The sequence below is a fragment of the Mirounga angustirostris genome, unplaced genomic scaffold (assembly GCF_029215605.1).
Source record: "Mirounga angustirostris isolate CCGP_5_RB_7025 unplaced genomic scaffold, mMirAng1.0.hap1 SCAF_5, whole genome shotgun sequence".
Lineage (NCBI taxonomy): Eukaryota > Metazoa > Chordata > Mammalia > Carnivora > Phocidae > Mirounga > Mirounga angustirostris.
The window spans coordinates 85893078-85905468 of record NW_026991713.1 but is presented as its reverse complement, the minus strand read 5'-3'; the positions used below and the strand labels follow the sequence as shown (position 1 = coordinate 85905468).

General features: G+C 35.0%; 1 protein-coding gene across 1 annotated transcript in view; it reads left to right on the top strand.

Annotated features, from left to right (window-relative positions):
* AEBP2 (AE binding protein 2) overlaps positions 1 to 9997 on the top strand; it is a 69360-nt gene extending 59363 nt beyond the window's left edge. Inside the window, exons 6-9 of the mRNA XM_045873783.3 lie at positions 1764 to 1831; positions 5257 to 5370; positions 7800 to 7826; positions 8375 to 9997. Of these exons, the coding sequence (XP_045729739.1) occupies positions 1764 to 1831; positions 5257 to 5370; positions 7800 to 7826; positions 8375 to 8420 (255 nt within the window). The 3' untranslated portion in view covers positions 8421 to 9997. The remainder of the gene's footprint in view (positions 1 to 1763; positions 1832 to 5256; positions 5371 to 7799; positions 7827 to 8374) is intronic.
* Positions 9998 to 12391: the final 2394 nt, after the last annotated feature.

The window sequence follows — 12391 nt, the reverse complement described above, 5'->3', positions numbered from 1 at the left end:
CATACTGATAATGAAACAGTTTGCAGAAAAATAGGTTGTGAGGTACATACTGTGCAGCTGCCCTAATTTGTCTTACTTCTTTAATTGAAACGTTTTCTTTTGAGCCTTCTCCAGAAGAGGTCAGCAGAATCCTAGTTACCAGTTAGTTGGCTTGCTGTGCTTGGTTGGTTTGCATTGTTTTCATGTCTTATTTTTTTGTATAGGTATTTTGTTTCAACATTTTCAGATCTGTCTTTGGGCTCTTAAATTAATCTCATTGCCAAGTCTAGAGTTAGTGTTGGTTTTTAAATAATGGGAATAGAGGTATTTTTTTATAAAGTGCTGTTTTTACTTAGTTCTTTTTTTTTTTTTTTTTTTTTAAGATTTTATTTATTTATTTGAGACAGAGAGAATGAGAGACAGAGAGCATGAGAGGGAGGAGGGTCAGAGGGAGAAGCAGACTCCCTGCCGAGCAGGGAGCCCGATGCGGGACTCGATCCCGGGACTCCAGGATCATGACCTGAGGCGAAGGCAGTCGCTTAACCAACTGAGCCACCCAGGCGCCCTTTACTTAGTTCTAATATAGTTTGAGGTGGCTGCTGCTTAAACTTGGTAAAAATACTGAGATTTAGATTATGAGAACACTAAAGTGCTAATTCTGTTAATATGGAAGTTGTAAGAGTTATAAAATAACAATTTTGGTCAGTTATTTAAGCATTTCCTTAAGTTTTCAGAATCTGGTAATGAATGTCAAGTATGTTGCCTTTTTTTACGTTTTATATTATTTGGTCTTTTTATTCAGTTGATCCACCATTTAACTTTGATCTGTAGATTCCTTATAACTGAACCTAAACACTGATCGGCTAATGTTTCATTTAAAATAACAGACCAGGGCGCCTGGGTGGCTCAGTCGTTGGGCGTCTGCCTTCGCCTCAGGTCATGATCCCAGGGTCCTGGGATCGAGTCCCACATCGGGCTCCCTGCTCGGCAGGAAGCCTGCTTCTCCCTCTCCCACTCCCCCTGCTTGTGTTCCTGCTCTCGCTATATCTCTCTCTGTCAAATAAATAAATAAAAATCTTTAAAAAAATAAAAAATAAAAATAAAATAAAATAAAATAACAGACCAACCAGCAAACAGAAACATCCAAGCAAACAATAAATATCTTAGTCATAAATTAGAGACTTTTCCTATCTCAGCTGTTGTTATTTTTTCTTTACTCTTTTACTTGTTCTTCAAGAATATTCCAGCCAGGGGCGCCTGGGTGGCTCAGTTGTTAAGTGTCTGCCTTCGGCTCAGGTCATGATCCCAGGGCCCTGGGATCGAGCCCTGCATCGGGCTCCCTGCTTGGTGGGAAGCCTGCTTCTCCCTCTCCCACTCCCCCTGCTTGTGTTCCCTCTCTCGCTGTGTCTCTCTCTGTCAAATAAACAAAATCTGTAGAAAAAAAAAGAATATTCCAGCCAATACGGATTTTTGGCTGGCAGTCTAGCTGATCTTCAGACTTTAATTGATAGTAAAATAAATAGCATTTTCAGTCCCTTAATAAAGTTAACATGGTATTAGTATTTGGCAATGCAAAACTTCAACTCCTTTTTTCTCTTTTTTGTGAAAATACATTATCAAAGGTGAAGCTTCTCAAAGCAGGTCAGAACAAAATATTGTAGTAATAAATGGTCTAGGATATGAACACTTAAAAAATCTTGATTAGGATCAAAAGTACTTTTTATTGATATATTAAAATAATGTTCTACAAATCATTTTTATGATCTCTTTTATATCATTACTAGGTAATAGCTAAGAGAAAAGAGGATTCTGGAAAGATAAAACTTTTGCTTCATTGGATGCCTGAAGACATGTAAGTATTTGGAATACTGTGTATAATGAATAGACTCTTATTTTTATTAAAATTTTATACTAAAAAATTACTTAAGTTACTGGATTTGAATATCATAAAAGAATTACAGAAATTAAACTGCAAAACATTTTGACTTGTCAGTATTAAAAAGATAATCTGTGAAAGCTCTTTTTTTTTTTATGACTTTTTTTTTTTTTAGTCTTTTTTTTTTTTAAGATTTTATTTATTTATTTGACAGAGAGAGGCACAGCGAGAGAGGGAACACAAGCAGGGGGAGCAGGAGAGGGAGAAGCAGGCTTCCCCGCGGAGCAGGGAGCCCGATGCGGGGCTCGATCCCAGGACCCTGGGATCATGACCTGAGCCGAAGGCAGACGCTTAACGACTGAGCCACCCAGGCACTCCTTTTTTACTGTTTTTAATAAAAGTTGTAATAGCATCATTTTTAGGATGTGATTATGTGATTATTTTTAGGATTTTTCAGTGACCCTTAGGTAGTATGCAAGCAGCCTTAGTTGTGCCTTTGTTTGAATTGTTTATTTAAAAAATTTCTAAATGTTTTCTACCACACAAGGCATTTTGAAGAAAAATCAATTGGCTAGTTTTCTAGCAAGTTATGTTTTTCTGGCCCACATGCTCCTTAATTAGACGTTTCTTTCTTTTCTTTCTTTTTTTTCCCCAAAGATTGTTATTTATTTAACAGAGCGTGCACAAGCAGGGGGAGGGGCAGAGAGCAAGGGAGTAGCAGGCTCCCCAGTGAGCAGAGAGCCTGATGGTGGGGCTCCATCCCAGGATCCTGGGATCATGACCTGAGCTGAGGACAGATGTTTAACCACCTAAGCCACCCAGGCATCCCTTAATTAGACATTTCATGTTCAATTTTCCTTTTATCTTTTCATTAAATTTTTTTTTTTTCTTGTTAGAAAAGGTAATGAAAGTGTATCATAGAAGTTTTGGATAAAATAAAAAACTACCAAGAATAGAATAAAGTTAAGTGGATGGAATCTCATGTATCCTTGGTTTTTCAGAAATCAGTAGTATGTGGTTAACATTTGTCTTTGTTATTAAATACCTTTCTATAATATTTTCTCATTCTAAGGAGATGTTAATGAATGTGATGTGAATTAAGAGTTCTTATTCTTTTTTTTTTTTAAGAGAAGGGAGAGAATGGGGGTGAAAAAAGGGGCCGAGGGAGAGAGAGAAAACTAAGCAGGCTCCATGTTGGGTGTGGAGCCCGGCGTGGGGCTTTATCTCAAAACCCTGAGATCATGACCTGAGCCGAAATCAAGAGTCAGATGCTCAACAGACTGAATCACTGGTGCCCCATGAATTAAGAGTTCTTAAATAGATTTGGGAGTTTACAATACATGCTAGCATATTGGTAAAGAAATCTAGCTTTTTTTTTTTTTAGATCTGTGACTATCAAACTGCCATTAATGTAGAACATATTTTCCACCACTTTCCCCCCTTCCCACCCAGGTTTTGTGGAAATGCTACTGTAAAAATTTTTTTTTTTAAAGATTTTATTTTATTTTATTTATTTGACAGAGAGAGAGAGAGACAGCTAGAGAGGGAACACAAGCAGGGGGAGTGGGAGAGGGAGAAGCAGGCTCCTGGCCGAGCAGGGAGCCCCGATGCGGGGCTCGACCCCAGGACCCTGGGATCATGACCTGAGCCGAAGGCAAACGCCCAACAACTGAGCCACCCAGGCGCCCCTACTGTAAAATATTTTGAAATGGCTTTGTAAAATTTATTTAATGAGCTCCTTTTTTTTTTTTTTAAGATTTTATTTATTTATTTGAGAGAGAGAATGAGAGACAGAGAGCATGAGAGGGAGAAGGGTCAGAGGGAGAAGCAGACTCCCCGCCGAGCAGGGAGCCCGATGCGGGACTCGATCCCGGGACTCCAGTATCATGACCTGAGCCGAAGGCAGTCGCTTAACCAACTGAGCCACCCAGGCACCCCTAATGAGCTCCTTTTTAGCTGAAACATTAAAGTTACCCATTTTTCTCTACTGTTAAGAGCTATTAAAATCAATACGCAAACTGCAAAATGTTAATGGTTTTCGATACACATTGCCTTCCTGAAAGTTTGTGCCAATTATAATCCCACCTACTACATTAGAGAGCTTATTTCTCTGGCTTACTATTAATACATTGATTATTATCACAAATTTTGTATTTCTATGATTACATATAATTTTTAAACTTTTTAATCTTTGGTGAATTGTTGGGTTTGTGTCCTTTGTCTCCCCTGTCCCTTTTTCCCCAATGAATATTCACCTGTTTCATACTGATTTGTAAGAGCTCTTTTTATATTAAGGTTAAAAACATAGTTCCTTTAAGATATATTGAAATATATGTGTATTCTTAGTATTTTGGAAATTGATCAGTCCAAATATCAGAATGCTTTTATTTGAATTTCCTGGTAGGATTAGCTTTCTTTGAATTCAGGATTTGATCACTTGCATTTTTTTACATGGGTTTTAATCTAGTGGAGTGTTTGTTTATTTCTTCATTAAAAACCTTGGTGTCAGGGGCACCTGGGTGGCTCAGTTGGTTAAGCGACTGCCTTCGGCTCAGGTCATGATCCTGGAGTCCCTGGATCGAGTCCCGCATCGGGCTCCCTGCTCGGCAGGGAGTCTGCTTCTCCCACTGACCCTCCCCCCTCTCATGTGCTCTCCGTCTCTCTCATTCTCTCTGTCTCAAATAAATAAATAAAATCTTTAAAAAAAAAAAAAAAAAAAACCTTGGTGTCAGGGGCGCCTGGGTGGCTCAGATGGTTGGGCGTCTGCCTTCGGCTCGGGTCATGATCCCAGGGTCCTGGGATCGAGCCCCGCGTCCGGCTCCTGGCTCGGCGGGGAGCCTGTTTCTCCCTCTCCCTCTGCCTCTCCCCCTGCTCATGCTCTTGCTCTCTCTGTATCTCTGTGTCTTGAATGAATAAATAAAATCTTAAAAAAAAACACAAACAAACCTTGGTGTCAGCATAAGGAATATAGTCAGTAGTACTATAATAATGTGATATGGTGACAGAGTAATGTAGAATTGTTGAATTTAATATGTAGTACACCTGAAACTAATATAACATTGTAAGTCAACTGTAATTCAATAAAAAATGAAAATAAAAAGCAGTCATTGTCAAAATGTCATCAAGTCAAGCTCAAATATGAATTTTACTCCATGAATTAAGTGTTTTATAATGCATGTTTCCAAGTTTGATGTGGCTTTGCCACCAGAAATTCCTAACTCATTCCCAAATTCATGCCTGAAATTTCACTGCCATTTTTTAGCTGAGACTCTGCATCCCATTGCTGTTCTTGGCTCCTGAAAAGCTTGTTAACCCAGCAGAAAAGTCTGGGTAATGTGAAGTTATATGAAGAGTAAGCTTAAGATTAATATTATTTCATTTATGACTTGTTTTTTACATAGTCTGCCTGACGTGTGGGTGAATGAAAGTGAACGACATCAATTAAAAACTAAAGTAGTTCATTTATCAAAGCTACCCAAAGATACTGCCTTGCTTTTGGATCCAAACATATACAGGTAATTTAATTCTTGATTTGATGTTTTACTTTTTGAATTGTAATCTTAAATCTCCCTAAATTTTGGATATAAGGTTAGGACTTACTTTTAAGTACTGAATTTCAGTACCAAGCATACTTTGCTTTCTGGAGCTTTGTATATGGAAATTACATCACAAACGTTTATAAATTTGTAGGATCCAGAAAGATAATATTTTGGTAAAGTTTATATGCCACTTTACTTCCCGATTTATCTTATGTAGCTTAGATTGTAATATATATAGTATTTTGAAAATAAGTGCCTTTTGTTTAAGTATGTAATTCTTTCTATAATACCAGACTTCTGTGGGTCTGGGAATATATCCCATGTGCCCTAAAATACCATAAATGGTTGAATCTTTAAACTTATACTCCACCCAAACTTTTTAGTAGAGCAGTTTAAATATTGTTGTGTTTGTTTTTAAGAGGTAGCTCAGTGTTCACATTGCTAATAACTTTCTGATCTGACCTTTGTTTTAGTGTGCTGTGCTTATGAAGGTATAGGGGGGGAAGGAGAAGAGACCAACATTTCTGACTATGTGCTGAGTCACTTTGCTAGGTGCTTTACATATACTTCATCCTCACAGCAGCCTGTGAAGTAGGTGTTACTATCTCTGTTTTACAGATGGGAAAACTGAGGCAAGAGTTTAAGTAGCTTGCCCAAGGTTACACAGATAGTATGTGACTGAACTCTCCTTACTGCCTCCATCCAAATGACATATACTAGGGTGATTCAGAAAGTGGTGAAAATGCTTAAAAGCACTCTTCATGAGCAAACTTCCTGTGTTTTTAAAATCAGTTTTAATTTGATATGTATTTTGCATAGGGATAGGTAGGTTGAATAAGAATATAAGATAGAATATAATAATTGATAATCCCAAATATGAATTTTAGCTGTCATAAAGAGACCGTGATCTATGCCAAATTCTGAAGCAGTTAAACACTTTGAAGGTTCTGTTCATTCTATGACTCAATTTTTGGAATGTTATTCAGTATAATAGGATTTCTTGTAATTGGAGATATCTTCTGAGAATGAAATTTTAACATAATGGGCCTTGCCATGTGGAAACATTGAGACTCTTGAGTTTTCCCTACTCCCCTCCCAAATTTATTTTAAATGTCTTCTGATGAAGGTGCTAATAATACGTACCATAAAAACTTGTTTTTTTGTGGGATGAACTATGTTAACAAGAGGTTAACTAGTGTAGTAAATAGTGAAATTACCTTAAAGGAGAAGATTGAAGAAAATCCACTACCAAAAATAACGCGAAAGTAACGATTTACCTTTCTCTTTATAAGAAAATAATTGAATATTCTTTATTTACTGGTACTTAATTTAGGGTTTATTTCTGCTTACTCTTTGAAGGTAGTAATTAAAATTAGCATTCTAAAAGAGTGATATTTTGGGAAAGCCACCCTGCTATTAGAACTGGTTGTAAACATCCCTTAGGCAGAGGGTTGACAAAGGGGCATGAATCTTAATTATAAGATTCAGACTAACTTCTGTGTTTCTGCCCTGCATTCTACTTCCCCCTCTCTAAGGGTCTTCCTTTTTCACAGACCAGCTTATTTTTGTAATTCTTGTGTATATAGGAAGCGAATTAGATATTTTAGTGAATATTTTTAGTGACTTAAAAAAAAAGCATTCAGGTGCGGAACTACTGTCCAAAAGGGCGTAGGAATTCCATTGCATGTTCTCAAAAGTGTACATCTACAGTTCTTACGGATTTCATTTTTGGGTAATGAACATGTTCTTAAGACATATTAAATGCATCTGTGGAGTTAATTTTCTTTAACTGTATTTCACCCCCCTCCTCCAATCCCTGCCCCGGTCTTAACATTTAATTTTGAGTTTAAACTTTCATGCTTCTACTGTTCCGGAAATTAGAATTGAGTCTTTCCTAAAGTGGTACAGATTAATAGAAGTGGCTACATTTGCTGTGGTGTAACATGTGAGCAAGGTCTGGGTTTTGATTTTGAAAACTTGTGAAATGAGGTAAAAAAGCATTTGTTCTAACTTGTTTTAGGAGAATTACTTTGTGGCTTATACACATCTCAAAATGAAACCATGACAAACCTTCCAAAAACATACTAACTTCAAAATGAAACTAAAAAGAACATAATTTATTTAAGATTTAAGCATCAGTTTTAAAGTCCTAGTTGGTTAAAGTGCATGTGTTAAGCATGAGAATCTCTTTCAGAATCAGGTTACATAAAAAGGATTTATTAAAAAGCTGTATTAGGTAACTGAGTTTGCATCCATTAAAGTGTGAATGCTTTGGAAATAAATTTTAATGATCAATGATTATCACATTGCCTATATCTTATTTAATGTTTTTAATGTCTCTTTTGTAATACTTAATGTGTTTTGATTCAGTTGAATAAAAGAATATTCCTTTTCTCTTTTTTTAGAACAATGCCGCAGAAGAGGTTGAAGAGGTAAAAAATAAATAAATACATAAAAAGCAAACAAGCGGGGACACCTGCAGTCTTAGTCACTGACAATGGGTTTAGTAAAAGTTGCACATTAGAGTCAACCCCTTTCCTTTTTTTTTTCTTAAATCCAGTATTTAGAATAATATTTATGCTTAGTGTAAACATTCTGTGAATGAAGTAGGCTCTTCTGTGGAATATATTAATATATTACTGTATATCCACATTTTCATGGAATGGTACTGTGGGAGACTGAGCAAACACTTTTCTGGCAACTTAGTGGAACAGCTTCTTAAAGGCTTTGCATGCTTGCTGCTTTAAGCTGCTTTTTTTCCCCCCTTTTAGCGATTACAGTAGTTTATATTGGAAAGAAAACAATTACAACATGTGCCCTTAAAAATACCAAAAGCACTGTAAGGATATTTGTCTTGACAGTGTCTATTGATTTGAAGTCATATTAGGAAATATTTAGACAATGAAAATTATCAAGAGATAATTTACCTTTCAATTATGATAAATAGATGTGATTGGTTGCCATTTGTGTTCTTTTGCAGAACTCTGATAAGAAAAGTGTTCAATTTGTATTTAAGCAAACAGTGAACGACATTTGCAATCAACTAAAAATTCGTCTATCGAATTAGGGCTGAAAATTTCTGTTAAAGAGTGTTGCAGTATGTCTGGTGGCTCCCTTTTCAGGACTAGGGTTTTCTCATGGAGTACAGTATGTTAATATTTACCTATATAACTAATCTGTTAACGGTTTTTGAAAAACCTCTATTTCAAATTATTTGAATAATCCTCATATTTTCATTTTAACCTATATAAGCCTCTAATTTTTTTTTTTCTGAGGAAAGCATTTGGTTTATGAGTTGTTTTTTCTTAACGTAAGAAAAATTGTATTTTTTTTTTTTTTAAGTTTTTTCAAACTGAATCCTTTATGCACCAAAGTTGGTTTTGAAAAGGAAAATAAAATCACTTTCTTGCTTGGTAAGCAAGAAGCCATATGGATTTTTTTTAACTTACAGAAATGGAAATATGTGTAACTTGTTAGTATTGTATCAAACAAATGTTGCATAGAGATAATAGAACATTGCTTGTAAATAATTCAGCAGATTTGTAATATATTTTTATATTATGAAATGTACTGTAGATGTTTTTCTAGAGGCATGAAAGTTAAATGTATATATTATGGGTAGAAATAATATTGAAGGATATTGTAATTCACTAGTGCTGCCAGAGGAATTGTTAATAAAGCACCTTCTTTAACAATAAATGTCTTTGCAGACTTAAGGGACTATGTACTACTGTTAATATCTATAAGAACAAAACACATTGAACATCCTTCCAGAAAGTCTTTGAGGGAGGACCTATACCCATAATAGAATTATGGCACTCATTTCTGACAGTGACCGTGAAATCAATTATTTCCTTACTGTTGGAAGGACATATTGTAAAGTATATGTGGTTATATGCAGTCAAACTGCAGAAAATACTCCTGATTGAGGAGTTTTCACTTTACTACAGTGATATAAAAACCAGCAATTTTTACACTAAATTTTTTAAAGAATAGACAAAAATATAGAATTAAGCCTTTGGTTCCAAAATGGGAAAGGTTCCATGATACATAAGTCATTTCTCATTTACTTTAAAAAATTTTAAAAAGAATAAAAATTATGGGAGACTTTATTCGTTAACAGTGGGGTAAAGAGCTATATACATGAAATGAGTCATATAAAATTAAATGAAGTGCAAATAAAAGCACTGCTACTAGAAGACATTCTGGAATGGTTGTTTAATAAGGGTATTATCCATTTGATCTGTAGCAAATGTGATTTTATTTTTGAAAAGAAAAGAAAAGCAGTGTGTTTTACTTTTTTTTGTTTTCTTTTGCTTAAGCACTTCATCAATTGCTTTATTCTGTATCTACGAAGTAATCTGCAATCTCCTTTGTTCTTTTAAAATTTTGATTTGTTATAAAATTGCCAAATAGAAGTGTTTCAGATATATAGTTTGTACCTGTATTTTTTATTTTATTGCCTCATGTTCTTGTAAGTCATTCTTAATTGACCGATGATTGTAGACCTTGCCTGAGTATTTTTTCTAATAAAACAAAGCAAATCACATTTAGCTTCAAAATTGTAACAATTCAATTAAAATTTAAAACGACATCTGAAATACACATCTCATATTTTCTTTAACGGCACAGCAAATAAATTAGTTTTTTCATTGTTTGGAAATATTTAGATGTCAGAATCAAATTTCATGGTTATTGATTAGCTGGCCTCTGAGTACTCAATCACTCATGGTACTTTGCTGCTTATCTGACTTTGGTCTGATACTATATATTAACACACCAAAAAGAATATGGAATTAAAACGAAATAGTTTTATAACTTGTATATATACACATGCAATTAAGATTGGGAAATAAGTGTGAAAATTTTAACCAAAAATAGTTCATTTAGTGATGTTTACCATTTATATTCTTCCTCCTAACCCCCATATATGACGTATTTGGAATATGGCACCTGAAATTATCAGTCTCTTATTCAGAATCCATTGTATAGTTCAGCAGCAGGCAAACTGCAGCCCACAGGCGTATCCATTCATGTCCGCATTGCCTGTGACTGCTTTCTCCCTGTAGTGGCAGAGCTGAGTAGTGAGAACAGAAGGCCTGCAAACCCAAAATACTTCATCTCTGACCTTTTAAGGAAAAATTTGCCAGTTCCTGGTATAGTCGATAAAATTTTTGAAAAAACACACCTAAAAAACACACAAATTAATCTACATTTTAATCTTACAGTACTAATTTTGGTAATAAGCCAGTACAGTAAATTTCAGTGAAAGTCATTTATACTTTTCAGTAAATATTGCTATATTAGGTACCTGCAACAAATGGTGTTTTTTAAAAAAATTTACATTGAAATTTCTTAATAGTTACCAACATTTCACCATTTGTGTTTTTGTATCCTTAGGACTAAATGAGATTTTGTAAATCAAGATTATATTTAAATCATAAGGCACATCTCCTCTATATAAAAGAATTTTGGAAGTGGAAAATACTGTAAAATTTAAAGTTGTTTATTTTTCTAATAAACTTTTTCCTATATAAATCTTCCCTAAAGTGGACACACATGACTTCTGAATTTCAGATGAAAGGAAATTAAGATGAAGAGTAATTACCTCAATGCATATTTTAAGATTTGTTTTACTCTGATTGAAAGCATTGATAATCATGTCAGTAAATCTTTGACTGTAAAACTTTTTTCCCTTTCACACCTTAATAAAATGTTTTAAATATATAAGTACTCTAAAAGGATTAGAATTTGCCACAGTTATTTAAAACATCTTTTATCGTTTGCTATTTGAATTCTTGTTTTAATAATATATGATTAACAGAAGTATTAGATACTCAGATAAAATTTAAAATGGGAAAATATGGTTGAATAAATGTAAAATAGTTGGTGGGGGCTTTCTATATGCTTAATTTTTTTTTTTTAAGTCTTTAATACCTCTTCAGAGTTCTTTAAAAGGCAAACACAAATCCTTAGTTTAGGTAGCTGCTCAGTATGAAAAACTGATATTTATCTGTAAAACAAGGCCTAGGGTTGCAGACCTACAAGGAAATGCTAATAAACATATAGTCTTTCTTAGAAAGGCAGTTAAATCCTGTATATCATTTGAATGTTTGGAGTTTTGTTTTAAGACTTTATTTTTAAGTAATCTCTACAACCCATCACGGGGCTTGAACTCAAAATCCTGAGATCAAGGGTTGCATGCTCCACCGACTGAGCCAGGCACCCTCAATGTTTTGGGTTTTTTGGGAGAGGTAATGGTACATTTTGAAATGAAAAATATTCTTCTAGAATATGTAGAGACTATTTCTTTCTTTTTTTTTTTGAGACTATTTCTTAAAAGGATAAAATTTATTAGAAAATTTTGTACATTTTTTTCAATTCTTTTTTTTCTTTTTAAGATTTTATTTTATTTGACACAAAGAGAGACAGCGAGAGAGGGAACACAAGGAGGGGGAGTGGGAGAGGGAGAAGCAGGCTTCCCCCTGAGCAGGGAGCCCGATGTGGGGCTTGATCCCAGGACCCAGGTATCATGACCTGAGCCGAAGGCAGATGCCCAACGACTGAGCCCCAGGCACCCCCTTTTTTTTAATTCTTAAAGAATTTGTGACTTGGTGGAGGATTTTATAATTCCAGCACTAACAGTTTTATATTACTATTTTTTAAAGATTTATTTGTTTATTTGGTGGGGAGGGGCAGGGAGTAGGAGAGAGAGTCTGAAACAGACTGTGCTGAACGCAGAGCCAGACGTGGGGCTCGATCTCGCGACCCTCATCACCACCCCGATCACAGCCTGAGCCGAAACTGAGTTGAATGCTTAACCGACTGTGCCAATCAGGCGCCCCAACAGCTTTAATATAAATAAGGGTCTGCAGCATTTTTTTTTTCTTTTTAGGTTAAGAATATTTTGTCATTTCTAATGGTGGTTATGAGCCTCAGGAGCCTTAAAAATGTAATGAAATACTGTATTTTTATTTTTAATTAAAAAAAACCTTAA